This window comes from Episyrphus balteatus, chromosome 2, assembly GCF_945859705.1.
Source record: "Episyrphus balteatus chromosome 2, idEpiBalt1.1, whole genome shotgun sequence".
Lineage (NCBI taxonomy): Eukaryota > Metazoa > Arthropoda > Insecta > Diptera > Syrphidae > Episyrphus > Episyrphus balteatus.
The window spans coordinates 97,083,968-97,109,346 of NC_079135.1; the positions used below are offsets into that span (position 1 = coordinate 97,083,968).

The 25,379-nt window shown below is 29.0% G+C and overlaps 2 protein-coding genes across 5 annotated transcripts in view; one reads left to right on the forward strand and one right to left on the reverse strand.

Moving 5' to 3' along the window:
• Positions 1-1,109: 1,109 nt before the first annotated feature.
• On the reverse strand, positions 1,110-2,681 carry LOC129909597 (kelch-like protein 1). The gene has a single exon (XM_055986671.1). The coding sequence runs from the start codon at positions 2,679-2,681 to the stop codon at positions 1,110-1,112; it is 1,572 nt and encodes a 523-aa protein (XP_055842646.1).
• A 9,326-nt stretch (positions 2,682-12,007) lies between these two features.
• LOC129911333 (integrin alpha-PS2) overlaps positions 12,008-25,379 on the forward strand; it is a 115,689-nt gene continuing 102,317 nt past the window's right edge. Inside the window, exons 1-2 of one of the 4 annotated variants that reach the window (XM_055989093.1) lie at positions 12,008-12,136; positions 17,062-17,476. In XM_055989093.1, the coding sequence (XP_055845068.1) occupies positions 17,271-17,476 (206 nt within the window). In that variant the 5' untranslated portion in view covers positions 12,008-12,136; positions 17,062-17,270. Of the gene's footprint in view, positions 12,137-12,244; positions 12,565-17,061; positions 17,477-25,379 lie in introns of those variants that run through there. The other 3 variants (XM_055989092.1, XM_055989095.1, XM_055989094.1) reach the window with 3 other exon arrangements.

Sequence of the window (25,379 nt, forward strand, 5' to 3'; positions counted from 1 at the left end):
ATTTTTCAAAAAAAAAAAAAAAAATTGAAATATTTTTAAAAATCCAAAAATGTGTTTTTTTTAAATTTTCTAACATTTAAATATTACGGTCAATTAAACGTTTTTGTATAAAAATTTTCGTTGAAATCGAGTTAGTCTACAAGATATACGAAACCAATACTTGCCCTATAGAGCAAGTACAAAAAAAACAACAGGTACCTAGGTAGTTACTTCGTTAATGCAGAAAAGGGGCGATTTATCCCAAACAAATAAATCTGAGTGAGATGTAATTCTAAGTGGAAAAACTGATGAGGTAATTTTCTAGTTTTCGCTTCGATTTATAAAGGTATAAAAATGAAGTTACCTAAGTTTTTCGGTGTCGTTTTTTTTTCATATTTTTTTTGTCAAATTCCAAGTAAATTAAAAAGTTTTTAATTTTGTTCGGAAAAGAATTAATAACGATTTAAATTTATTGTCTAACATTGATACGATACCCCAGTCATCTAACGGTTTTTCTGGAATTATTGTTTTAAAGAATATTTAATTAATTTTTGAGTATTTTTTCCTACTTTTTACTTTGCTATAATATTCAGAATAATCATTTTTATAAAAAAAAACCGATTTCCATGGATCGAAACTGGATTTAATGGGTTTCTCATAGATTTTATATCCAGAACTGGACGCAATGGGATCACACTCCAGCTTTGCAATAAAAAAAGAATTATCAAAATTGGTTCACTCAGTCCAATAACAAACATAAAAAAAAAATACAGACGAATTGAATACCTCCTCCTTTTTGGAAGTCGGTAAAAATGCGTTTTTGAGTGTCAAAAAAATATAAGCTTAAAATCAAGGTACATTTTTTATTTAAAATTGCCTAACAGTTTTTTGGCTGTTATACAATTTTTCTTACATTTTCGTGATTTTTAAAAATAATAACAGCTTATTTCTGCTCAAAAATGGTCCTTTTTTTAGTTTTACCTAACTTGTTTTTTAAATTTTTTTCATAAATACACTCAGCTAAGCGGGTGGCCGCTGGTTGCAATTTTATAAAAAAAAATAAAACAACTAAAACAAAAAATAAAGTAGAAAAACAAATTTATTACCAGTGTATCGAAAAAGTTGCGTAATTATAAATTAAAAGGAAAAATACAAGCATGATACAAATATTTTGCAGATGAAGGGATATTTTTGATTTTTGTAGTTTCAAGTTCATACTCTGTGATATGACCATTTCCGTTGACAAACAAAATTTTATTTTCATTAATTGATACCATTAGACCAAGGTGTCCTTGTTTTTGTAAAACACCCACTTCACACCAGGTATCATTGGTTAAATCGTAACGTTTAAATGTAAGATTCTTATAGGAAATCCATTCCTTTCCCGGTGCTTGTTCTACACCAATGATGCAATACAAAAAATTATCGTCCCCAATAGTACGGAATTCATCTTTAACATCATCTACAGGCAGTTTCTTTGAAGTCCATTTATTTGTTGAGACATCATAACATTGCAAACAGCCGTAATGAAAATCAAAAATGTACAAAATACCGTTATTACCAACAATTTTCTGTATTGCATTTGGCTGAAGAAGTGTTGCCAAATCAGTCCATCGTTGTGATGAGAAATTGAAAATCTCCACCGAATCAATAAACTTGGTACAATCATAGTCAGCAAAGCCACCAAAGACACACAAATTTCCATTTAAATTTGCCAACTGACTGGAACTTCTAGCAACTCGCATCGGGGGCAACTCAGACCAATTTAAAGTTTTCAAATCTAAACATTCAATAGTGCTTTTCACTGTTGCGTTTCTGAGTGCTCCTCCTACTAAAAATAGTTTTTCGTCAATCACAATTGGGCTATATACGATTTTTTGTACAGAACACGGAATTGATCGGTTTTCTACAGACCATTTCTTTGATGTTGGATTGTAGCTTCGTATTTCAGCTTCATAATCGTCGTTTAAATGAACAACTGCAATTTCAGTATCTTGTGAGTTTATATTTAGCTCAGAGCTAGTTTTCGAAATTAATGCAATTTTTGTTTCTTCATCTGTCCTAGACTCTGGCGACAAATGGAAATGAAGCCAACTGAGAATCAACTGACAGTTTTCAAAGTTTACACAAACCAAATTTCTATTTTCGCTGATAAGCTTTGGTGTAAGAAATTGATAGCGAACCAACGAGAGTAATTCAAATAAAAGATGTTGTCGCTTAGCTGTGGCATATTCAGTCCAAGCAACCAAACTTAGAAATACTTGCTCTTCCAAGTCATTACAAGAATTCTTAGTAAAAAGAATATCCTTGAGTTCAGATTCACTCAGAAGCAAAAACTCAGTTCCTTTAGTTACTTCCTTGAAATTCGAGTAAATTAAGTTAAAAGATTTTTCATAAATCCCAGATAAATCTAGTTCGTTTGCCAATTGTAGCCAATGCAAACAATTACTATTATTAAGATTTTTGTACAGAAAATCAATGCAACCATCAACAAGGTGTTTCATTCTAAGAAATACAGCACCTCGTAAAATGATCTCAATCTTTTCCAAATTCAGTTCAATCGAACCTGAATACATGTAATCTATAATTACTTTTAGAGCCGAAGCTTCGATGTCTTTGATATTTACTTCGTTGATCTTCGAAGTCGTGGGAATGTCTTGAAATATTTCCAAAAAATACTCACTAAAAGCTGACAAGATCATTTTGTGCGATCGAATTTTGATACAATCTTGGTTAGCCAAGAGAACAATATCAAAAAATTTCTCTTCTGCGTTGAATTTTTTCAACTTTTCAGTAATATTTGTGGCATGGTGATTATTTTCGAAAATTACACGGTGTTACAAAAATGAGGTTTCAAAATATACGCGGGCGGAGACCTATCAGCTTTTATAGAGCTAGTCGCACTGAATACGAAACGGTATTTGAAAATTCCCTAACACCCCCAAAATCTGGAGTTACGGGCAAAAAACGGTTTTTTGGACCATTACCCATTGAAAAAATTATAGCTTCGACAATTTATGAGAAAATTGAAAAATAAAAACAAATAAAAACAAAAAATATTTTGAAAAAAGAAAAATCTGATAAAATAATTTTTCAATTTTCTCAAAAACTAGAAGACATAGAAACATAGAAACATTTTTCGCCTATTTTTAACTTTGAAATCGATTATTTCAAAAACTATTGGTTATATTATATTGATTTAAAAAAAAATCAAATGTTCAATTTTTCCTTTCGGAAATGGTATCATTTATTACTGTAAGTGTTGCCGTTGTTTTTTAATAATTTTTTTATTTTGATAATTTTTTTTTTAGAAAAATGCCCCTCCCACCTAAACGGGGAGAGATAGACCCCCCTCCCAAAGAAAAAAATGTTTGTATTGAGCTCCTCTACAAAAACCCGTTATCAAATCCTGGCGCCCAAGTTATCCTACTACGTGCCGAAACAACATTTTTGTTTTATACCTAAAAGTTCGAATTTCTGTATCTAGATTGAAATCGAAAATTTTTTTTCTTTTTCTAAGCCAATTTTTAAGTGATTTTCAAAAAAAATACCTCGATTGATTGGGAAATAGATATACATTGTGTCACAAAAGTAATGGATCAAACGTAATATGCTGATTGGCCTACTTATGGGCTCTCAGAATTTGGTAACTTGTTCATCCCAAATCCTTACTGTTTTTGATTTAATGCAATTCATGTGAAATTTCGAAAAATCCCTACTTTGCAACAGTATTTTGCTTACTACGCCCATTATTGATTTTTGTTTTTTTAAATTCTTTTACAAAAACATTGCCAATTAATTGGCATATAATAATAACAATTAATTGATCAAACTATTTTTTATTCCAAACGCCATTTCGCTGCAAATTAATTAACAGTTTCAAGTTTTATAAAAAATCAATTTCTAACTTTTATTTGAGAGCAACACCGCAAAAAAATTTTGTATGGTGTGAGAATGGTTTATTATTTTAAAAAGTTGCCCTGTTATTGTAGTTTTCAAAAATGTATAAAAGTTTCCAAAGATGAAATTAGAACGAAAGATATTACAATTTGAATGCAAAAAAACAGAGGTTTTCAGAGAAAAATAACAAACAAAAATCGAGGCTTTTATTCCAGAAGACATTTAGTGGAGTCAAATTAGCTTTATACCTCGGAATCCAGGGAAAGTCTCTGGAAAAACGAGTATAGGGCTGCATTATAAAAGGGTCAAATAAGAAAGTTAAAAAAAAAAATTTCACCGCTCTCGATTACAACAGTTTTTATGGACCGTTAACTGTCATTCCGTATGCAAGCGTCAATCGGAATTGCTGTCTCATTTTAGATTTTGATCAAACTTTGTAGGGATGTTCTCTAGGACTGTAAGGAAGCAAATCCATGATGATTTAATTTTAAGTTGCGTGGTTTCCCCGCTACCCGCATTCGAACTTTTTCAGAAGGTCATTTTTATGTTATTATAGCTTTGCGTCTACTAAAGATATCTTTTTGTTTGAAACGCCATTTTAAAGCTTAAGAGTAGTAATTTTTGAATATATATTAAAAAATTACGTAATAATTATCCCTGAATTAAAAATAATTTTTGAAAAACTGGTAATTTTGCTGATTTTTCATGGTTTTTGACTGGCTCCAGAACCTTGGCTATTATATGTAGGAAGCTTATACTTACCAAATATTAAATATAGATATAAGGCTGTACTTCTTATGTAAACATTTTAAGTTCAAAGTATTGAGTATTTTAAAAAAGCTAATTTTTATACTGTCATTTTCTACGATTTGACTAAACGAAGAAATGTGAAACTTACAGTGTGTTAAGCTAAGAGTACGAACTAAATATACTATTAATTTCATGCTTCTATCTTATGTCAAACATAGTGCAATCATAGCCTTAAGTAGGGGTTTTTTTGGCTTTTTAGCATTTTTGCGAATTTTCAAACAAGCGGTACACTTAGAAGATATGAAAATAACACAATTTTATTTAGAGGACTTAAAGTTAAAAGTTTCAACTTAACACACTGTTAGTTTCATGTTTCTATCTTTAGTCAAATCGTAAAAAATCATAGTATAAAAAAATATTTTTTCAAAAAACTCAAAACTTTGAAGTATAAGCTTCCTACATATAATAGCCAAGGTTCTGGAGCCAGTCAAAAACCATGAAAAATCAGCAAAATTACCAGTTTTTCAAAAATTATTTTTAATTCAGGGATAATTATTACGTAATTTTTTAATATATATTCAAAAATTACTACTCTTAAGCTTTAAAATGGCGTTTCAAACAAAAAGATATCTTTAGTAGACGCAAAGCTATAATAACATAAAAATGACCTTCTGAAAAAGTTCGAATGCGGGTAGCGGGGAAACCACGCAACTTAAAATTAAATCATCATGGATTTGCTTCCTTACAGTCCTAGAGAACATCCCTACAAAGTTTGATCAAAATCTAAAATGAGACAGCAATTCCGATTGACGCTTGCATACGGAATGACAGTTAACGGTCCATAAAAACTGTTGTAATCGAGAGCGGTGAAATTTTTTTTTTTTAACTTTCTTATTTGACCCTTTTATAATGCAGCCCTATACTCGTTTTTCAGATGCATCGACTTTCCCTGGATTCCGAGATTTTACAAATTTTATGTCTAATTTGACTCGACTAATTAACAAACAGCAGTCGAGAAAAGTGTTTATTTTTCTTTGTTATTTTTCTCTGAAAAAAATCGTAATATCTTTAGTTCTAATTTCAACTTTGGAAATTTGTATACATTTTTGAAAACTGCAATAACACGGCAAGTTTTCAAAATAATAAACCAGGGTCACACCATAAAAATTTTTTTCAGGGTTTTGCTCTGAATTAAAAGTGAGAAATTGAATTTTTATAAAACATGGAACTGTTAATTAATTTGTAACAAAACGGCGTATGAAATAAAAAATATTTTGATTAATTAATTATTTCTTATTACTAGGCAATGTTTTAGTGAAAGAATTGTAAAAAAAAAAATCTATAATGAGCGGAGGAAGCAAAATTCTGTTGCAAAGTCGGGATTTTTCGAAATTTCAGAAAAACTGCATTAAATCGAAAACCGTAAGGATTTGGAATGAACAAGTTACCAAATTCTGAGAGCCCTTAAGTTGGTGTATCAGCATATTTCGTTTGATCCATTACTTTTGGGACACCCTGTAGTTTTAGAATATATTTTTTAAATAGCATGTTGTTTTGAAAACATATACTTTAAATTGATGTCGAAGTTGGGCAAATGACGAAAAAAATGGAATTTTTGAACTTTGACAGCTTATAAATTCTAAGTGGGTTAACCGAGTTACATGTTCTATACATTGTTGAAAAGGTATATTTATCTTCTATCAGAAACTGTAAAAAAAATCGAAAATGGGTAAAAAATTGTCGAAGCTATAATTTTTTCAATGGGTGAAGGTCCAAAAAAACCGCTTTTTGCCCGTAACTCCAGATTTTGGGGGTGTTAGGGGATTTTCAAATACCGTTTCGTATTCAGTGCGACTAGCTCTACAAAACCTGATAGGTCTCCGCCCGCGTATATTTTGAGTGCTACACCGTGTTATTTTTTCTTTGTTTGAGGATGAAGATGGATTTGCAGATGACATCGTAGGTTAAACTAAAGATGGGAAATTAATTTATTTCATTGATAAGTTTGACTAAAACATTAAAAAGGAAACAAACTTAGATACATATTTAAAGTTAATCTGTTGTTCTTGCTAGTGAAAAATAAAATTCCTTTGACGTTCTTTATTTAACCGGGAATTTCTAGACTATAACTTTTTGCAAAATAAAAACAAACAACAAAATCTCCCTATCGCTTCAGAGCTGAAGAAGGAGTAAAAGTAAGTAAGTAAGTAAGAGTAAATTGGGGAAGCGGTGCCGCTGAAAAAAAATTAGAAAGGGTCCAAAAAAGGGGAAATAAAATCTTGTTTTTTTTTTAATTTAATTTAATGATTTTTTATGGACTTTGCGCTGAATATTTTATCGTTTTTTACTTTAAAAATACAAAAATAGTATTTACTTGATAAACTTTTTACTGACCTGATGCGACTATATGCTTATAATATGTTTTTTTTTTGTCGCTGAAACCGAATCCGAAGTCCGTTTCACTCGATCAAGTCAGGTTTTTTTAGATGACCTCAAAAAGTGATCAAAGACACCATTTCCTGAAACGAACACCTTCTTTGAGGTTATCTCGAAAACCTGAAATCATTAGGAAACATAGACTTCGAATTTAGGATTCAGCGACCCGAAAACATGATTAACATAGTAGTACCCTCAAGTACGTCGTTCTGAATTCTTTCGCTTCGAAAGAATTCAAGCTAATTTTAATCACGCAATTAAAAATTGATGCCTATCAAACTTTATGTGAGTTTCACTTGGAAAATTTTTCATCCGAAATATTTAAGTGCGCCCAGAATTTTAATACTTATTTTTCTTATATCTCAAACACATAGCTATTCCTTAATCATTTTACCAAATGAAGTTGAATGGAATAAGCTTATTCGGTTTGAAAAAGAAAAACATTTTTTTTCTCAGTTTTACGTTATTTTAATGATTTAATTTGATTTCTTTCTTAGAAACAATAAAATTATTTAATTTTTTTCTTCAAAACAAAAAAAAAATCATTTTTAGAAAAAAAAGTTACATATACGCCACAGTGACCACTTTAGTGAAAATTTGTGCAAACAGTGATGGTTCTATTTTAATTCTTGGGATTAAAAGTCTACTAAAAAACAATTGATTCTTGTTAAGATTTTTCTAAAAAGAAAATAACAAAGACCTCAATATCACTCATTCACAAGTTTAAATTTTAAAATTAATAACTACAAAAAACCTAGGAACTCTAATAAAAAATTTAATGACTGACCCAATATAATGTCAATTCTTTGCCATTCATTTATTAAAGTAAGTTACACAAAAAGCTGTCAATACAAGCTTCACTTAATGCCATTCCATTTTGCTGATCATTAGATACTCAAAGTAGCAAATCCTCATTCAAGTAGACTTTTATATCGCAGCTTGATACAAAATTACCCGTGGATGACCACAAGGAGGCTCATTGCAGGCAATTTACTCAAATTGCCACCATGAAGCTGGCAAACGAGATCCATGATATCGCTTCAACAATTCAATTCCCAATTGAATTGAGTCTCAGCATCGGTCTTGTTGCACAAGTTTTTAAAACACTGACGACTAACGAACGAATTGAAGATGAGGCTCTCTCTCTTTTCAAGCTGATGTGTGATTGAATCGAAATAAATTCTATAGCATAGGAAAATAGTGTCGGGCTCTGAAAATGTTGGGGATCATTAACGTATACACAAATTATGTGTTGCTATACATTATACAAAGATTGTGCATCTAGCTGCAATGGATTTATGGAATTGATGCATTTTAAAATCAGTGATAGTAATGTTTATGCTCATGCGCTATGTGAATAAAGACACGAATGGAAAAGAGGTATTTGATGAGGTCTTCATTCAGGATTAGCTATATTTAAATTAATCAACAAATTGTGATAGTGATGATTGAATAAGAAAGAGCATAGCTAATAGGTTTAACGTTTAAGCTTTATCAGACAAATTGATGATTTAAGAAGTGGAATTTTATTTTTTGCAAAGTAGTATAATTTTCGGATTAAGGTCAGTAGTTCTCAAATCATTATTTTTATTCAACTGTTCTTAAACATAAAATAATGCACTTTTTCGCATTATGTGATAAGTTTAAAACCATTTTCAATACCTACTTATTTTTATTGCTGAATATTACTTCTTCTCATAAAAGTCTGCTTCAGTCAAATATACTACTATTGGTCACTTGGTGCATTTCTTAGAAAACGGCAGCACTGGTTGGTTTTAGTTTCTTTGATTTAATTCTAAAACCAAGGCTAACCTTGAAACGGTTCAAGAAGGTTCTCTATGAAAATTACTTGGTAAAAAAATTTTAAATTAAGTTTGGACTAAAATTCAAACCTATGTAAAAGTCTAACAAGTTCTTGGCTTTGATTTGTTTTACAATTTGTAAAGTTGTTTGAAAACTAAAGTGATTGCTTTAGACTAGCTCAACAAATGTTACGATTTTGAAGTTTCTGGCTTTATGGTTTTTGTTGAAGACGAAAATTTTAAAATCGAAGTAGAACATCGTTAGTTTAAAGTGGTTTAGCGTTATAAAACATCTTTAAATCAAAGTTGTTTCAACTTAAAAAAAACATCAATTTATTAAAAAAAAATAGAAAAAATGGGCAGTCGCTGTTGATCGAACATGCAACTCTTGGGTTATTAGGCGAATGCTTTACCAACGTGCTATCTCACTGTTGAAAATTAGAGTGATAAAATGCAAGAAAAGATGAAGTCCGACAAAAATAAAAAAATTTCTTACGTTGGCGTTGTTTTGATTTTATTTTGAAGAAGTTTCATGTTAATTTTTTCAACATTAAATCAACGTTGAACATTTTACATTTTACGTTGCGTTTTTTCCCTCAGTTTAGCGTACCAAATTTTTCATTTTTTTTCCTTTTCTCTAAATTTTTTTTTAAGATTTTTCATATTTTTTTATATTAAAAAAAGCCTTAAGACTCAGATAAATACCCGACTAGGTTGCATGTACTTACTGTTACGGTAAAAGTAGCTTTAATTTGAAAGCTTTTAAAAACAAAAATTTAAAGGAATCATTGTTATAATTTGGGTTTTATAAGGAATTTTATCAAAAATAAAAAAAAATTGTTTTATAATTTCTGTTTTTAATGATTTCAAAAAAATTAACACGTTGAGTGTATTTAAAAAAATATTGCTACACCGAAAAAAAAATTTAATCAAATTAACATTTTTGAGTCACAAAATTCGTCCAACAATTAAAATATCAATTTTGATATGATTATCATATCATTTGGACATTTTTAATTTTAGGTGAATAGTCTTTATAAACTAGTGGTGATATTATTTTTCTATTATAGGTGATTATAATTGTTTTGTTATTTTCTCCCAAACTATGTGAAGTAAAATCTTATTGCCGATCAAATTTTTTCAGTAAATCATACATTTTACATCAAAAAAACACAAAGCGCCTTTAAATTTGTACAAATTAACTGTTTTTTATTTAATATTTTTCAATAATTTGGAATGAGAAATTGATATGAAAAATTGATAATAAAATAGGTATCAAAAAAAATTTCAAAAATGTGATATTTAAATATCATCCTGATAATAAAAACATTGTTTTAATATTTTAATTATCATAAAACACATTTTATAGAGAATTTTTTGCTGATACATATTTTAAAAATGTTAATTTGATATTTAAAAAATGTTAAATTGATATTGTTTTCTTTTTTCGCTGTAAAGTATATTTTTTTGTGGTATAGTATATTTTAATGTATGTTTTATCCTAGCTTTCTTAGTTTAATTGTGCCCCCCCCCCCCGCACCGATGGGGTTATGCAGTGCCTTGGCGCTCAGAAAAAAATGTTATTTTACATCTGAGCCATTGAAATAGGTCAGAACAAAAACACAAAGCGCATGACCCACACCAGGGTCATGTGGCACTACACGTGTTTAGTATGCAATTTGACCAAAATAGTCGATGAGAAAAATTGGAGTTTCTCAATCATCTCTAATTATTTGATTTTTTATAAATAAAAACGATTAAAACAAATTCATGATAATCGCTGGAGCCGTTTTAAAAGAAAATAATTTTGTTATTTTTCACATAAGAAAAGAAAATATAAATATAGATACACTAAAAAACGAATTTCCAAAAAATTCCCCAACCTTTTTTCAAAAAAATGAATTTTCAAATTGAACAATCTAAAAATGTTTTTTTTTTAATTAAAAAATGTATATTAAAATTAATATTATGATTTATTAAACTCGTCTGAAAGTATTTTTGGTGACAGAATTGCAGAATATACTTTTTTGGCATTCTCTATCATTGTAATGCCATATTATCGCGAGGTTGACTTTTTTTACGAATTCAAAAATTTTAGTACCCAACGGCTCAATGCTTAGTGCGATGACGTCAGAGGTCTGGGTTCGTATTCCAGCCTCCACCATCGAAAAATTACTGCCTCTTGCGAGAAATTAATAGAGCTCTGCATGAATATCATTTCCAACATAATTTTTTCGAGCTAAAATTTTTTTAATTGACTTCCAAAAAAGAAGAGGTTGCAGATAATAGAAGTCGTTTTTTTTTTTGTTGATAAAAAGGATTATTAAGAAACATAAGCCCTTCTAAAGTACCCATATCGCAAATAAAAACTGAAATGAAATTTTTGTGTACCTCAATTATTTTAAGAAGTTATCATCGAATTGTTTGTTTTATCTAGTAATTTGAATTCAGAAAACTATGATTTTTTATGCAGCAAATTAACACAAATTTAATCAAATTTTTTTCGAAATTCTTTAAGATTTCAAAAACTGGTTAGATATTTATTTTTCCAATGTTTAACATTCTTAAATCAAGTAAAACCAAAATTTAAGCACGTGTTTTCGAGTTTAGACAAACATCGTTTTCAGTTTAACAGTTATTGTCTATACAAACTTCAGGTAAAAATATTTTTATATATAAAATTATAGTTCTAAGCAAATTGAATTCAAAACCAAATAATTTCTTATTGGAACTAAAAATATAAAATGTTCATATAACATCTCTGACAACCCTTTTCAAAAATGCTCTTATCAAATCAAACCACACATCAAACATGTTGTGTTGTGTTCGAATACAACTTAAAAATCCAATCCAATCTGAATACAACTACAACTAAAACTACAACACAACAAAACACTGTAGCATAAAAACTTCAAACCACTCCATCCACCATAACAAAAAGTATCTTCTAAAATATTAACCGCCAAATAGCCTTTCCGTTTCCTTTCCTCCACCATCAACAACAACATCCAAACGATAAGAAAAAAGAAGCAGTAACGTCATCATATCATAACAACAGCATAGCAATGGTATTGTATACTACTTGTACTGTGTGCTAGCGCTGCTATAGCTTCTGCTGCTGCTACTCTTTGCTAGCATTAACATTCGCATTCGAATTGTCGTTGTCGTCGCACACGACAAAAATAAAAATATACCTACCCGCGTTTCGATTCGTTCGATTCGTCGTTTTCATCGAAAGTAAAAATAAATTAATTCGCGTGTCTCAAACGGTTTCTTTTATTTTTAATTCATTTTTTTTTAATTTTTTTTTTTTTGAAAGATCTTAAGATCGATGACCTTCAAATTTAAACGCCTTCATAGAACTTATTCATATACAAAAAAAAAAACTCCTACTTATTCTAAGACTCTGAGTAGGTTATAATTTACAAGTATCTGCTAGATAGAGACTCTCTGAATCTTTTTTTGTTTTTCGTTTTCAATTTTTTAAATCTCAAGACTATCTATCCATATGGCACTCATAGTCGCTTACTCTCGCTCATTCTAAAAGATACTTTTTTTCTTGTTGTTGGTGTTTTTCTTTGAAAAAAAAGACGTTTAGAGACTTTTAGTTAGAGTTGAGATCTCGCGGCGAATAGATGTTCTTTCTTTTTCCGCTGCTAGCGCTGTATATCTAGCAGATTAGTATTAGATCTTATAGGTACCTACTTGCTACATATAAATATCTTAAGTTTAAAATAAAATCCTTATATGTGCGGTTTTAATTTGAAAAAAAGTGAATCTTGTTAAAAGATACAAAAAATCAAAGCAAAATAAATTGAAAAATTGACAAGAAAATTGAAATAAAATAAAGTATCTTTGAGATATTTTTAGAAATTACCTACTTAATTCTTTTCAATTTTTTTACACTCTCACATATATCGTTGTTGATTATGTAATTTTCTGTTAATGTTAATTTAAAAAACAAAAAAAAATTTACAAAAAAAGGGTTTTTTGTTACTCAAAATTTATTCAACGTTCTTATTATTATTTCGGGTCAAAGTGTATCTATGCAATGTATCTACCCCATTTCTGTTGTTGCAGTTGAATGCATTTCATTTTGTTGTTATTGGCTTCTTTAGCATAAAAATAATAAATATAAATTCCCCCGGTGTGTTGCGTTCGACTTAATTTTATGCTTACACGATCACTTAACACTTAACTAGTGAATTAATGTGTTAAATTGAATTTAAAAAATTGCAATTGTGGTAATTTTTTGAATTTTTCCAAACAGCTGGTGTGTCTTTTTTCTTCTTTCCTTTTTCATGAATAAATTTATAACCTTCGTTTAAAAAAAGATATAGATACTCTATACTGATCGTGATTGATTCGTATATATTTTGTTGTTTTTGTGATTGGTTACTCATAGATATTGTTTATTATTCACAAAAAAAAAAAATTGATTTTGTAAATTTTGTACCTGAGTGACCATCTGTTTGTGAAAAACGTGAAAATTTTGGTTTAAAAATACAAATTTTATTCACAAAAATTTTGCGCGATCGTGCAGTGAAGTTGAAAATGAAAATGCTGATCGACGACGCCAACGTATGAGATCACTTCAGTCTTCAATAATAAATATATTCACCTCAAAGATACTCTCGTATACACACCTACATTATAACAGAGATGGATATTTATTAATTTATTAGCCATTGGCATTGTGTATCTAAACTAATATATGAAGAAAAAAATTTAATTACATCATTTTAAATTGAGAGACTTTGGCGCAAAATATGAGAGCAACAGCATCACTTAAGAAAAAAAAAAAAAATCAACATTAAAAAAAGAGTGAACAAATAATAATAAAAATGATTGCGGTTGACTTAAGAATTTTATCTTTTGCGGAATATCTTTTATCTATAAAAAAAATTATAAAGAAAAAAAAATATTTTTTTTTTAACTATTATATGGCAACCTAATTAAGACACCCCAACATCTCTTTTGAATCGCGGTTTTGGAGCGAATCTGTCTCTTATGATAGCATTTTTATATCTCTGATTAGAAAATGTTTGCGCTTTTGATGAGCAGTTTATATTTGTTGTGTGGTTTTCTAAGTTTTTTTTTTTTTTAAGTTTATACATATTTTGTTAGTGGTGTTTTTGCTGTTTTTGTGATTGTGATATGAAGATGATGAGATGACGAAGTTCTCTATTTTAAAAACAATCTTGTTTTCTGATTAAGTCAGAGATACATTTTTTGTATCTTGATTGGTGTTTATACAATATACACTACGGTTCATATGGTTATTTGTGTAGATTTCTGGTTGATTAAAGATTCATGTTATTGAACTGACATTATTAAGATTTGTTTGGTGAATGTTTGGTTTTTTTTTTTAACAATGATGTGTTATTTCGTGTTATTTGCGAAAAGAGTGCAAAATAATAAAGTAGTGATGGGAATGTGAAATAGGTTAAAATGAATCGAAACAAATAATAACGAGATTTTTGTGTTTATAATATTTGACCAAATTTTGTAGGAAAATTTGAAAATGATAATTCTACTATGATTTTCATGAATTCATGCAATTGACTACTTCTTAAAGATGTTAAAAAAATGTTTTTTTAAAGTAATTCTGTAAGCGAATTTTGTAAAACTTTTTGAAAAAACTTTTGATCGAAATCCCATTCTGTTCTATATAGTTTGAGTTTGTGTGCTTCTGTAAGGATTCATCATAAAGAAAACTAAATGCAACTTAGGTGTTGATATCTTTCGTGAAGTTACTTGTACCTTTAAACTGAATTTTAAGCATTATAGAAATTTGAAGAACCATATTTTTTTTCATATTTTTGAATTAAAAGCAAGTTTAAAACTTCTGTTAAATTTTTTTTATAAAGAAAGAATTTAAACGAAACTATAACACTGATTTACAAGGGTTTTGTTGCCAAAACAAAAATATACTTTTCTGAAGGTTTTCGGTGTGGTGAACTCGAATCAAAAGTTAGAAAAAATAAAACCTTCAGAAAAGTATATTTTTGTTTTGGCAACAAAAAAAGTTTAATTTTTTTAACCAGTGTAGTTGTGCTTATTAAAAAAAATTGTTTGGATATTTTTTTCTTCTCCTTAACGATAAGCCGATTTTAACAACAAAATTTATACAAAAGCTTTTAAATAAATGGAACATAAAAAATTTACAAAATTTTCAAAAATAACATTTTTGGATTTTTATAAAATATTTCGAGTTTGAGATTTTTTTTATGGAGTTTATAAAATTTTCTTCAAAATGGCATAGGTACCCATTTTTTAATTTTTTTTTAATGCAACGGTTCTTACGATTGTCAAAAATTAGGTACATATGTTTTAAAAATTAATTTTTATACAGGTACTTGGAGAAGTTTCATAACTTGCTTTTTTCTTGCAAACTTTCTCTAACGTGTGAATTTCAACCATTAGGTGAATGTCTACTCCGAAATAAAATTTAAGTTTTAAAACCTAATTTTTCTTTTCATTCGAAAAAAACACCCTTTTACTTTGGATATTTGAATAATCTCGTTTAGTTCTTGTTTTTCAAAAGAACTGCAACATTTTCCATGGTATTCTATATGTATTGGATTCAGGGTTGTAAAAAGTATTTATTTTTTTTCAATACATTTGTTTTACATTACAAATTAAAAAAAAATATTTATTGCAAATACAAAAAATTTGCATTGAAAAAAATATTAATTGCAACTGAAAAAAATTGCTTTAAACAAATTTTTGCATTAAAAAAAACATTTGTTGCAACTAAAAATATTTTGCATTAAAAAAAATTTATTCAATGTTAAATATTTTCATTAAATATTTTTTTTTAATATTCGTCGAATTTTCTACAATTTGGCTATTTAACCATACACTAGCTATTTCAACTGTAATAGGGAACCTAATGTCAATGACATATGTATATTTAAAAAAAATTTAATGCACACATTTTGCATTAAATGCTTTTTCAATGCAGAAAATTTGTATTTGCAATACCTACAAATTTTATTTTTAATGCAAGCATTTTTCAGTTATTTTTTAATTGATATTTTAACAACCCTGATTGGATTATATTCACAGTGTGTTTCGGTCCTACATAGTTCTCAACCTTCCATTTCTCCTTCTCACGTGGAAAATTAAAAAGGACCTGTTTGCTTTATTGTATAAGAAATAGAACTACGTTTTCATCAAAACGATTAAAAATTTTAGTATTCAAAAATACCAGTGTCATATTGCATTAACATTGCAACATTAAAATTCCAGCTTGATCAAAAATTAACTACTACTCTTGCACTTTAAATGTCATTTAAAGAAATAGGAGGATTTTGGAAGACTTTGCACCAACTTTAAAGGGTAAAATTCTTCGTCGATACCCATCACATAAATTGATATAGAACGCTTGTACTACTTTTTAAAATTTTTCTATTTATGTAGGATACTTTTTTAAGGAGGGTAAATTTTCTTTCAATCAGACTAAAAATTTTCAAAGCAAGTTCCAAATCTTAGTACCCGAACTGTATAAATATTTGAAAGATAGATTCTATCCCATATAGTATTTTGTTTTTTGTTCTCGTTCTATTATTTGCTTAAATAGTTTTGTGACGGTTTTAGCAAACAGGAATTCATTTTCGTTGGAGCAGTCAGCCAGCAGCGTCTGGTTGTTTAAAATTATTGTAATTAATATGTTTGAAGGTTAAGTGGGTAAATAATATTGACATTGGGATGAAAAAAATGTAAATGACTCGTTAAGCGTTAAATGGTTAAAAAAAAATATATATAAAAAAGGTTAAATAAAACGTGGATGGGTTAACGGATGGGTTTAAAAATTTGAAAAAAAAAACATCAAAAGTCACCAAGGTCTTTTAATTGTTAAATAGGTTAGCATAGGTTCTTTTTTTCTGTCTTTATTTTTTTAATTTAATATTTAGTAACTTTTTGACAGTTCAGGGTTTTTCTTATCTTCTTAGATAAAACATACAATTAAAATAAATTATATCAAGCTATCACTCATGCACAAGATGTTTTAGAAGAAGTAAGGTTCTAAGAGAAAAGTCGACAAAATCATACGAGTACACTTTTTTACACATTTTAAACACTTTATCTAAAAACTACAAAAAAATGTGAGTTCTTTTAAGGTTGCCATAATTGTTAAAAAAAATCTTTTTGTGTTTTCCTAAAAAAAAAAGTTTCGTTTTCATTACAGAATCTCTCTCTAAACAAAAAATATGTGCCCTAGTGTTAAGAAATATTAATCTCTAAATTACCAAAAATAAAACTAAAAGTGATATTTTTTAGTGAAAATAATAAAAAATCAACGAATTAAATTTAAAAATAAAACACGAATACAAAAAAAAAATAATTTAAAATATAATTTTTTAATAAAAATCAGTGTATGAAAAATTTAGCCAAATTATGATTACATTAAAAATCATAAATATGGCTTTTTGCCTTTTACAAATTTGTTTAATCTTCACGATGCTGCAGCAAACAACTGTTATGGGATTTAATTTGGATTTGCCAACTTTCATCAAACACAATGGCAATCCAGGATCAATGTTTGGATTTAGTGTGGCATTGTACAAAAGTGGCGGAAATGGTGCACCATATGCTTCAAAATGGTAAGTTTTCAACATTTTGTATAGTTTTTGGAATATTTTTTCTTAACAATAAATTTTTTGATTTATTTTGGTCTTTGAAAAAAAGGTGCTTTGAAAAATCGATTTTGGTTGAAGTCATAAATCTTTAAGATCTCTAAGCTCTCTAAAATCCTATATTCCAAAACTTTGTGTTTTAAAACTTTATATTTCGGAATTCTGAACTTTAAAGCACTATAGGTATTCCAAAATTATGTTTCCAATTCTTATGCATTTAAAGAATTTTCAAAAATCAGAATTATAGATTTACTAAATTTCGAAACAAATAATTCTCAACTTACAGAATTTTTGAACAAAGAATAGTAGAAAATCTGAGTAATGGAACACGATTTTGTAATAAAAAATAATGATCCGTTTTCGTGTTATTTTAGTAAAGTTTATGTGTTTAGTTCTTCAAAAGACAAGCAAAAAAAGTTATGTTATAACTTCTGGATTCATTTTTAATTTTTTTTATTTGTCTATTTTCTGTATAAACGTGAATAGAAATACATTCAAATTAGGTGTTTTAGCTATGTTAACAACGTAAACGAACCTTTAAATTATGGCTATAATAAAATTAAGTCGTCAGCTGCCATAAAAACTTACACGCATTTGTTTTCAAATTCAAGAACGTGTTTTTATTATATCTTCTATGCACCACCCTTAAAAACATATTACTTAGGCATAACAAATATTTTAATCTCTCAATTTTGGACCATAATCTGAACTTGAAAGTATTTTTTTTTTTTTATTTTGGTAATCCTATCCACGTTTAGGAAACCGCAATTTAAATTTCAACAATTAAAAAAAGAAAAAAAAAAACACCATTGTTTAAAAATACAAACAAAAAATCTGAATCTTATCAAATTTGTCCTCTTTTTTTATACATTTATTGTGGGTGCTCTTGTATATACCAAACTGTTTACATTTTCTTTATCAGAAATAAATAAGAATAACAAAAAAAAGTCTGTGTAGGTACCTATACAATATAATTTCTTTTTGTTCATAACATGAAGTTCAACAAAAAAAATCTAGGGGTTAAGTTAAAAGTGACGAATTTTGGAGACGCTAACTGAAATAACCATTTAGGGAGACGGTAAACAATTTTAAGACTTTGATATAAAAACGACAACGCAAAATATATTCATAAGTAGCTACAAGCTGACGAAATTTCTGAGTCTGATAAAAACTACTTAAATCAAATTCCTTATTTCAAATTCAAACTTTAACTATATATTGCGCTTTAAACAACTTTTTCTTTAAATCCAAAATAAGGTAGTGTTTGTTACTTCAAAAAAAAAAAAAAAAAAAATAAAATTAAAAAGTTAAGTTAAGTTGACTAATTTTAAAAATTTTCAGTAAGAATTTGGTATAGATATTATAAAATAAAAATTTTGTCACTTTAAATTTGGTACAAATTCTAAAAAAAACTGTGTGTACCTAATAAAAGAAATTCGTATGGGATTTTGAAAATAATAAAATTTTGAATATTTGGTACGCATTTAATATTTTTAATAGTATTTTTTAACTCAGAAAAAGTAACATTCAATTATTTTACATATAAATTTTATTCTAGAAAATAAATCAGGAAATCTGCAATTTTCTTTGCGCCAAATAATGTTTTCAGGATTTTTACCAAATTTCAATTCAAAATAGAAAAACTTACAAGATGCAGGTACTTTTTCTTGCACCTCCAGAGTAGCCTCTAACTAATTAAAGATAATTTTTCATTAAAAGATAAATTCTTTATACAAATAAAAGTGCAATAATTTTTGTGTGTATCGAACTAAACATTCTCAAAAATTACAAAATTTCGCAGAGTGTCCAAAAAACTGTAGGCAACATTTCGTTAGAGCTTGGGTACAGACTACCAGAACACATTTTTGTCGTTTTTTCATGAGGGATTGGGATTTTGAAGTTCCTACCTGTTTTTCTTTTTATTTTTAAGGTTTTTAAAAACTTTCAATAAAGGTACTTTTAATCTTGATATTTTCAGTATAACGCTTAATAGACAGAACATTCCACTTTTTTAGAAAACTATATCGCCTAACATTTTTTAAAATAAAGTGTTTTTATTTTTATTAAAATAGAAACACAAGTTTTTGAAAAATGGATCTTAATCTTTTTTGAGTAGTAAGTAAAACTATGTGTTCTTGATATCTCACTTCCTCGTAAAAGACTCTCAATCGAGTTCAAAGTTTGTACCTACGGAAGCTATTCATATTTTAGTTTTTTCAAAATTAAAAAAAAAAAAATATAACTTTTTTTGTTATTATACATATTTTAAAACAAACTTAGATGCGCAAGAACCTGCGACCATGTCGTGCATTTTATAATTTCGAACAGTCGCGTGCTCATAACATTTTGTCGTCACCCTCTCTAAAACAAAAAATAAGTACTTAATAACAATATTAATGCCTAATTTCTATTAAAAATTCTCAGAAAAAAAGGTGAGACAAATCACCGGAATTGCACTTGAATCAAGAACAAATGCTCCTTTGAAACGAATACCTCATTTCATGGATCATTACATATTTTTATGTAAAAAAAAAAATATTATAATTTTTTCATCATCATACATAATTTTTCACATTCACATTTCGTTTCTCTTTTTTTTTTAGTGAAATAAATTATCCATGAAGTTATTTTAAAAAAATGCATATCATTTGGTATATCCTACATAGATGAATGTTCACTCTATTTTTTCTAGTTTTTAATATGGAAAGCCCTTTTTATTATAATGTTAATGTAATATTCATTTCCAAGTTTGTCCAGTATGGTGATATACAGTTTCATGCCATTAGGAACTAATTTAGTGTTCCTGTTCTATTTGTCTTCCATACTAACATTCCTTTGAGTGTTTGTGATTAGCGAAGCGAAACAAAAATGCACTATTTCATGTGGTGAAAAAAGAAGCCTCAAGGCAGGAGTTAATATATAATTATAATGGAGTAGGACACGATGCAAGGTGACGGAAATGACAGGGTTAGGTTTTGATATTATCTTTGTTTTTTATATTTAACCCTTTTTTTTTTTGGTTTTGACAAAGGGAAGAGGATATTGGTAATGAAATTTTGTGGTATAATGAATACCGAAATTGGTAATTTCGGAAAAAAGGAAGAGGGGAATTTAGTAAAGGGTTCCCTAATTTTCAATTATATAATAAATGGTGTCAATTTTATTTGAGAGTTTCCATATGCCTCCATAAGAAGGAAAATGTATGAAATATCATCGAATTCGGTCGAGTGGTTCTCGAAACATCCAAAAATTAAGTTGTCTATTGTATTCACTTTCTGCAATAGAAGCTGAAGAAATAAAGTTAAAGGCAAGAACTGTTTCTTTCTAGTGTTGAGGCTGCTATTGCATAGCTCTGCTCCTACACTGAGCAGAGAGCAGTTGCGATTGCTCTTCAGTAAAGCTGCTCACTCCTCAGCCTTAAAAAATCCAACCCAATCGAATTTGCTGTTTTTATTTTTATAAACAACGATGAATATGAAGTGAACAGTGAGAGGAGTAAAAATGTCTTTTACACTATACAGGATTTTATTGCAGCAAAACTGCTCTTTGTTCTTTGTAACTTCACTGTTCTGCTCAGAAAAAGTTTTGGGGTATTAAAACATTTCACAGCTTTTTTTGTGAGCATTTTACTATTCATATCCTAATGATTTAATTAACTATGAAAAAAGCAGAGATTTAAAGAGTGATTGAATAGCAGCCATTTAAATCTGCTCTTCTTATACGCTGCTCACTGCTCTTTAAAAATCGCTCTTTAGCACACGTTGAAACTTTTAACTCTCAACACACAATAAAATAAAAGTTCTTGAAAAAACTTTGAATCACCCTGTATCGCACAGTTTGATTGCAATTAGTCGAACTAAACAAGAAAAAATTAAAGTAAACATCCGAATGAATTTTTCTCAGAGATATACCTACTTTTTGAGTAAACATTTGTTTTCATTTTATTTTTACTTTTTTTTGTCTGAGTTGGAGAGCTCCCCGCAAAAGCCATTATGTTGCATTTAATCTTCATCACTTTTTCTTTCTTTCCGAGTTCAGTTCAGAGGCTTTATCTCTCTCGACAAGCATGCGATGATGGTGGATCGGTCAGCTGATAATGATCCATGATCTCAACGAGTCAACTATACCACACAGACCCTCCTTTTTAAATGCACCACTCAGTTTGCCACCAAATAAATGTATATAGCTTCAGCTTGTTGCATGATGCTGATGCGACGACGACGATTTCAACGAAGTCGACGTCAACAACGACGCGACGCGAATTGAACTGCTGGACCACTGCAGATCATTATGCTATGTGTATGTGTGTGCATTGTGCATCGGTGTGATATTTTTATAAATGAAGCTGGAAAAAAATATTGGTTAAATGTTAAAGGCTATCATCAACCCAGGATGATAAATTACTGTAGTTGATGCTATTCCTGTCCGAACGTAATTTTTTTTCTTCTTCTTCGATTTTTATGGAAAAAAGTTATTTATTGAATTGAAGTACAGAGAGTATTGGTCTTGTAAAAGTTTATAAGGCAGAAACGAGAATGAGATAAATGGGATCTCAATCGATTTATTAGAGTGTGAAATTTAAATGGGGGAGAGATTATTTTAAATATTTGTAATTTTTTTGATTGTTGCTTGGAATTAATAGAGAAATTGAGATAATGCAATAATTTGCAAAGATTGTTGTAAACGTTAGGAAGTAAGTCAATGCTGTTCAGTTAATACATACAGAGTCTAAAGCACTATCCCATCAAATGATGATATGGTAGAGAGTAAGTATGAGTTCAACAGAAAAACTTGATTTTTTCACAATGTAATATTTATTGTACTAAAGTGAATTTTAACGTACAGAAAAAGGTTTAAAAAATTTTTAGAAAAAATAATTCGAAAATCATTCATAAAAAAAAAAATTTATGTATATACCTACCTGTACTTAAAGTTTCTAAAGTTTTTCAAAAAAAAAGATGGTATGCCATTTTGAAGAAATAATTAACTTACATATAAAAACGAAATTTCAAATTTTTCACCAACCCGTTTTCAAAAAATTGATTTTTCAAAAAAAAAAAATTGAAATATTTTTTGAAAATCCAAAAATATTTTTTTTTTGAAAATTTTCTAAAATTTCTAAATGGTAACGGAGTTACGAATAACAGAGTTACGCCTGACAGAGTAACGGCCGTCAAAGTTACGCGAAACCGAAGTTACGAAAAACTAGAGTTACGAATTCTAAAGTTATGTTAAGCTATGAAATGTGATTTTTGGGTTGGCAACAATTGCGAGGAACGATATGGAATTATGGAAACATAAATAAGAGAATATCGATACGTAGGTGCAATATTAGTTAGACAAATAAGAAGTTAATTTCAATTATGTCCCCCAAACTTACATAAGTATACTTATGTTTTTTTTTCTATTTCAACGTTTTTGCGATCTTCTCACAAAAACAAAACCATATATGTACACTCCTGCTCAAATTTAACGCACATCATATTTATTTTACAAAAAAGTCCTACTATTACTTTATCTCACAGTATCGTGGCTATTTTCTCAAATAAGACAGGAGTTAGCTTAAATTGAAGGTATGGAATAAAATGTTTGTTAGGAAGATTTGGTGAGGTATGCTGAAGTCTATCTGTCAACCCGCGAACCTTTTAGAGATGAGTCATAAATTTTCATGGAGTAAACTCTGCCTCACAACACCTACGGAGTTAGTGAGATCTCCTAGACCTAATTTAAGTACCCAAAGATACTTGGCTGATATTCTCGAACAGCATGCGGTTCCAATCACCCCTAGATTTGGTCCACAAATCAGTCTGATGCACGATAATGCATGCTAGAGTGGTTTGAGAATATCTTCATGTTTAAAATGTGCCACCTTTGAATTGACCACACAGATATCCGGATGTAAATTCAATAGAACATGTCTAGGAAATGTTGAAAAAAATGCATTTGCGGCCGAAATCCACCTCCAAGCATTCTCGATTAACAGAAAACTGCAGTGAAAGAAAAGTTACAACAAAACCTTCAAAACTTAATTCGTGGAATGAATAGACCACTCCAAATTACCATATGCGCTAGAGGAGACAATGCCAAGTATTGAAAAAAGTTATTGGAAAGAATTGTCACGCGTTTCCATCTTTTTAAATTTTTTTTCTTAAAAAACAAAAATTATTTTAATATCAGTTTTCAGACCTTGAATTGCTAAATTTGGTTTATCTTTTTTTTGGTTAATAATACTGTTGCAATTTAGCATTTTTCTGACTTGCTAAGCAATAAGCAAACACAAAAAAATACAACAAATAATTTTAAAGCCATTTCAAACAAGATGCAGGGGTATAACTAAAGAAAAAAAAAGTGTGCGTTAATTTTGAGCAGGAGTTTATATCTATACCTATCCAATCAAAATTTTACAAGATTAAATAACACCCATTTTCGCTTTACTCATTTAGTTCTGACCAATGAGAAAAATGTTAATCTCTTGTTTGTATTTCCATAATTCCATATCGTTCCTCGCAATTTTTGCCAACCCAAAAATCACATGTCATAGCTTAACATAACTTAAGAATTCGTAACTCTAGTTTTTCGTAACTTCGGTTTCGCGTAACTTTGACGCTCGTAACTCTGTCGCCCGTAACTCTGGTATTCGTAACTTCGTCGGTTTCCCCGTTTCTGTATGTCGAGATATTCAGAAATCAAAAAAACATTCTATGGCAGTTACCGTTAATAACGGTAATCAACACTGTTAGCGCCGTTTGTGAAAAAAATTAACTTTAACGTTATATGGCAGGTACCGTTAGTTTTGGTCATACAAAAAAAATTTCAATTTTTCCTCTATGGAATCACCCAAAACTGATAACTACCAAGTTTGAAGAAAATCGCTCCAGACAGACAGACAGATTTGCGGGACCCACTTTTTTGGCATTCTCCTTCATCGTAATGTTACGTAAAATAGTTACTCGTATCTCGAGTTCGATTTTTGTTCCGAATCCTAAACTTGCTCTATAGTACCTATATCGCTAGTAAAAAAACATCAACTGATCACACGCATAGCATTGAATAAGTTAATTCCAAAAAAGATCTAAATTTTCCCAAGAGAGAAGTCAAATGATGAAAAACCTAGAGTCCTAGATGGTCATCATCTGCAATCTGCATTTCATACAAAAATTTCAGTGGGCATCCCCTGTCTGTCATTTAAAACAATAACATGCAATGAAACCAATCCCTTTTATTTAAAACTGTTTCGTTTTCCATTTATCTTCCTTAACTCGAATGCACTTCTTCACTTCCTTCTGTGTTATGTCATGTACCATTATTATTTCATTCTAACTATACAACAACATGTCAAAGACTATCCTTTTTCTTTTAATCAAAATCACAAGACCCTGACACTTAGGTAATAAAAAAAAATTGTAAAAATATCATATTTCAATATTAAGAAGTCCCTCAAGTATAGTAGCAACTGATCTTACATTTGAATCCATCTTCCATGACCACCACCGCCACCACCAATATCGCCTTGAAAGGAGATACCCTTTTTCCCCAACTCATTCACTCAACAAAAACAATAAAGTACCAAATTAAGATAATATCCAAGTGCATGTTTATTCAGCATCTGCATTTTCTTCTTCTGTATGTCTTGTATCTTAAATCTATTTACGGTTCTTAACATTGTTGTTTTATGTTTTTTGAAGAGTTATTAATGAACTTCGGTTTGTTGTCAATTGATGAAGTGATTTACAAAATATCACTCAATGATCTCGAATTTGAAAAAAAAATGCATCTGGATCATAATAAATTTTCCAATGATTTATGTGAACTTTCAACGTCATTTAATATTTTTTTAAGTTCTTTTTTGATAAAAAAAATGATTTTTTTT

Bases quoted from the DNA above. Each gene is read 5' to 3' on its own strand.
- LOC129909597 (XM_055986671.1), bottom strand. From the start codon at position 2,681: ATGATCTTGTCAGCTTTTAGTGAGTATTTTTTGGAAATATTTCAAGAC.